Here is a 3,947-nt window from a genome sequence, read left to right as displayed (position 1 = left end):
GATTTATTCTATATTTACACTGGTTAAATATGCATCAGAGTTCACTACATGCACATAAATTACCCGTTAGTATTTTTCCCTAAACGAAGAATTATTTTGCTAGTCTCCCTTGTATCCAAATGTACATATTTTACAGTTTTAAAACAGATGAGGGAAAACCCATTGACTGATTCCTTACTTATATAATATATGGTAGACAGCAACTTGTACAGGCCTAGCTTGGAAGAGAAGTAATGGAGATAATGTGTTTAGCAAAGTCTGGAGTTTGTCTGGGAGGTTAGTTTTCTGGCCAGCAACAAATTTGGCTGGCAATTTGTGGCTCAACAACTGATCCTTTGAAATATATGTCAGAGCTTCACCCAAGGACATCAGTATGGAGTTCTGAAAGGATTTTTCAGATGCAAGTTTGCTTTCTCCTATTCATAATGAAGAAAAACAGTAGTTACATTTTTAGTTATTTGTTATGGTTGTTAGCAAGCTTAAATCACAGATAATTCAAGTACATGAATGCCCACATATCAAAACTATTGAATACTAAAGACTGAGAATTCTGTCATCATACATCCATTAGGTGTTTTTTTCATTACTGAGCATATAATGCATTTATAAGAATCAAACCAAGGGTTTTAGTAAATTACATAAACAGTACAGTGTGTGTGCGCGCATGTGTGCATGCACGCACAAAATCAAAAGATGGATGCCCAATGTGCTATTTTAGATTGCTTTAATGGGTCATTTTTCATATCAAGCTACTACCTGCCCTTACATTTGCCACATACTTACCTGTTACTTTTACCAATAAAGGTAAAAGCAAGTTGTGAATGCCTTCAGAAAAGAATTCTTTCCATTCAGAAATCAGGTTCACTGGTAGATTTTCAATAACCTCAGGAGTTGCTTCCTGGAAGTAAGCGCTAAAGGTTGAAGCCAAGTTGCAGCTAACACAGGCAAAAATTTGCACAAGTGGAACTTGATAAAGTGAATGGTTTTCACTTGTTGTCTGGAAAATGAAAGCAGTGATTTCTCAGTCAAATTATTTTTCTTATAATTATACAGAGTTATGTATAACAATTTGTAGTTTGTTAATTAATTAGAGATTTCTTTACAAAACACAATAGAAGAGAACTAGAAAGCAAGACAAATCTGGGTTCCCCCTCATCTTAGGTTTCTGACATTTGACCTCACCAGGTTATTAAAATGCTCTGCTGTATCCCAATAAAAATTAATTAAATAAGTCTGCCCAATTCTTATCTGTGTTAGAATAAAGGATTAAACTGCCACCAAGTGGATTCAAATAGGAACATATGCATCTGCAACCCTAAACTGTTATGCTGCCAAGTAGGCCAAAAATCATAGTTTAAAGAGCAACTGCTTCCCTTCTAACATGAAAACCCTAGACATTTAATTTGCTCCAGCATTTTCAAAATACAAATAGATAACATCGGGCTAGAGACAATTAAAAGAGGCATTTACTCATCTTAATCTACTCTCTGCCCCAAAACTATGCTGCTGCTTAATTTTTCTCTGCCCAGATCCAAAAAAAGAACATAAGTACTGAAAATCCTTTAAAATGAGGACAGAAAGAAAAGATAGGGCATATATAGAAAGGACAGGTAGAGAGAGAACTTACACATTTTAAGTTTTATTTAATTTGGTTTATAAACATCATATCACTCAGTCTACCTCCACCCCACCCTCCGTATTAGGTTCATAAACACTTTTAGAGGTTGATGTAGAGAGACTGAGTTTCATTCAATCAGTTTTGTGTGTGTAATTTTAGGAACCCCTTCTTTTCTGGGATAATATCAGAGTCTGAGGGGAAATATGACAGCCCCAATTCAAAAGAACTCTCCAGTTTGTTTTCCATGTGATACTAATTTATTTTTCAGGTTGTACATTACCCCCACTAGAAAATCAGAGGGGAAGGGACAGGAAACAGATTTTCTTGTGCAATTAATTTTATACAATGCCAAATTTTTGTAAGACAAATATCACAAGGTTCCTGCCCTGAGAAGCATATAACCTAGACAGATAGCAATGTATACAGGTCAAAATGGAGATTCACTGTGAGCACTGGTTAACATTATTTTTCCAGCTATTTTAGTTGGTCTAATAAAAGATATCAGATACACCCAAATAACCTTGTCTGCCTGGTTCACATTAAAGATGTATATATATTTGAAATGTGAAGTTAAAGGGCTCTTTTTAAAAGCAGGTTGCAACTCGTAACATTGAGTATCACTTAGCCTTTACAGTTACATTTTAAAGCACTGAAAAAAGAAAAACACAACCCCAAACAGTCACCTGATTTAATCTTATTTCACATAACTCTACAAGGCAACAAAATGCCATGTATATTCAAACACCATTTGCATCTGAATCCCACACAACGCACTGATCTCTCTTCTGCTCATGAATTTTTCTTCCATTTCTGATTATGTCCCTATCCAAATTCATCCACCCACAGAAACAGATGCCACTATCTTTAAAATCCTATAATAGAACCACAGAAAATTAGGGTTGGAAGGAGATCATCTAGTTCAACCCCCTGCTCAAAGCAGGACCGTCTCCAACTAGATCATTCTAGCCAAAGCTTGGTCTAGCTCGGTCTTAAAAACCTTCAAGGTTGGAGAGTCTACAACCTCTCTGGGTAACCTGTTCTAATATATTACTACCCTCCTAGTGAGAAAATTCTTTCTAATATCTTACCTAAACATCCCTTGTTGCAACGTGCGACCATTGCTCCTTGTTCTGTCATCTGCCACCACTGAGAACTATCTAACTCCATCCTGTTTCGAACCCCACTTCAAGTAGTTGAAGGCTGCTCATAAATCCCCTCTCAGTCTTATCTTCTCTAGGCTAAATAAACCCAGTTTCTTCAGTCTCTCCTCAGAAGTCATGTCCCCCAGCCCCCAAACCATTTTCACTACCCTCTGCTGGACTCTCTCCAATTTGACCACATCCTTTCTTTAGTGGGGAGGCCCAAAACTGAACACAGTACTCCAGATGTGGCCTCACCAGTGCAGAATAGAGGGGAATAATCACTTCCCTTGACTTACTAGCAACACACCTACCAATGTAGCCCAGTTTGCTGTTAGCCTTCTTGGCAAAAAGGGCACACTGTTGACTCATATTCAGCTTATTGTTCACTGTAACCCCCACGTCCTTTTCTGCAGAACTGCAGTCAGCCCCCAGTCCATACCAGTGCATGGGATTGTTCCGTCCTAAGTGCAGGACTTTGCACTTGTCCTTGTTGAACCTCATGAGATTTCTTTTGGCCCTATTCTCCAATTTGTCTAGGTCACTCTGAATCCTAGCCCTACCCTCCAGTGTATCTATTACTCACCCCAGCTTGGTGTTTTCTGCAAACTTCCTGAGTGTACACTCTATGCCATCTTTCAGGTCGTTGATGAAGACATTGAACAAAACCAGCCCCAGGACTGACCCCTGAGGCACTCCACTTGAGACCAGCTGCCAACTAGACATCAAGCTATTGATTACTACCCTCTGAGCCCAGTGCTCTTCCAACCAGTTTTCTATTTACCTTGCAGTCTGTTCATCCAGCTTGTACTTCCTTAGCTTGCCTGAGAGAATGTTGTTGGAGACCATATCAAAAGTCTTAAGAAAATCAAGGTATACCACATCCTCTGGTCTCCTCACATCCACAAAACCAGTCATCTCATCATAGAAGGCATGACTTGCTTTTGGTGAATCCATGCTATCTGTTCCTAATCACCTTCTTTTCCTCCAAGTGCTTAGAAATGGATTCCTTGAGGACCTGCTCCATGATTTTCCCAGGTGAGGCTTACCAGTCTGTAGTTCCCTGGATCCTCCTTTTTCCCCTTTCTTAAATATGGGCACTGTGTTTGCCCTTTTCCAATCATCCGGGACCTCTTCTGAACACCATGAGTTTTCAAACATGATTGTCAGTGGCTCTAAAAATCACTTCA

At 38.9% G+C, this 3,947-nt stretch overlaps 1 protein-coding gene across 1 annotated transcript in view; it reads right to left on the bottom strand.

Moving 5' to 3' along the window:
• Window positions 1–3,947, bottom strand: part of LTN1 (listerin E3 ubiquitin protein ligase 1) — a 66,433-nt gene that overhangs the window by 20,471 nt on the left and 42,015 nt on the right. The window contains exons 23-24 of the mRNA XM_019524412.1: window positions 784–997; window positions 179–416 (exon numbers count right to left, since the gene is read on the bottom strand). Coding sequence (XP_019379957.1) covers window positions 179–416; window positions 784–997 — 452 coding nt within the window. The remainder of the gene's footprint in view (window positions 1–178; window positions 417–783; window positions 998–3,947) is intronic.

This window comes from Gavialis gangeticus, unplaced genomic scaffold (genome assembly GCF_001723915.1).
Source record: "Gavialis gangeticus isolate Ggan-Ray unplaced genomic scaffold, GavGan_comp1, whole genome shotgun sequence".
NCBI lineage: Eukaryota > Metazoa > Chordata > Crocodylia > Gavialidae > Gavialis > Gavialis gangeticus.
Note: the sequence above shows the minus strand (reverse complement) of the source record. Positions and strands in the feature narration are given on the sequence as shown.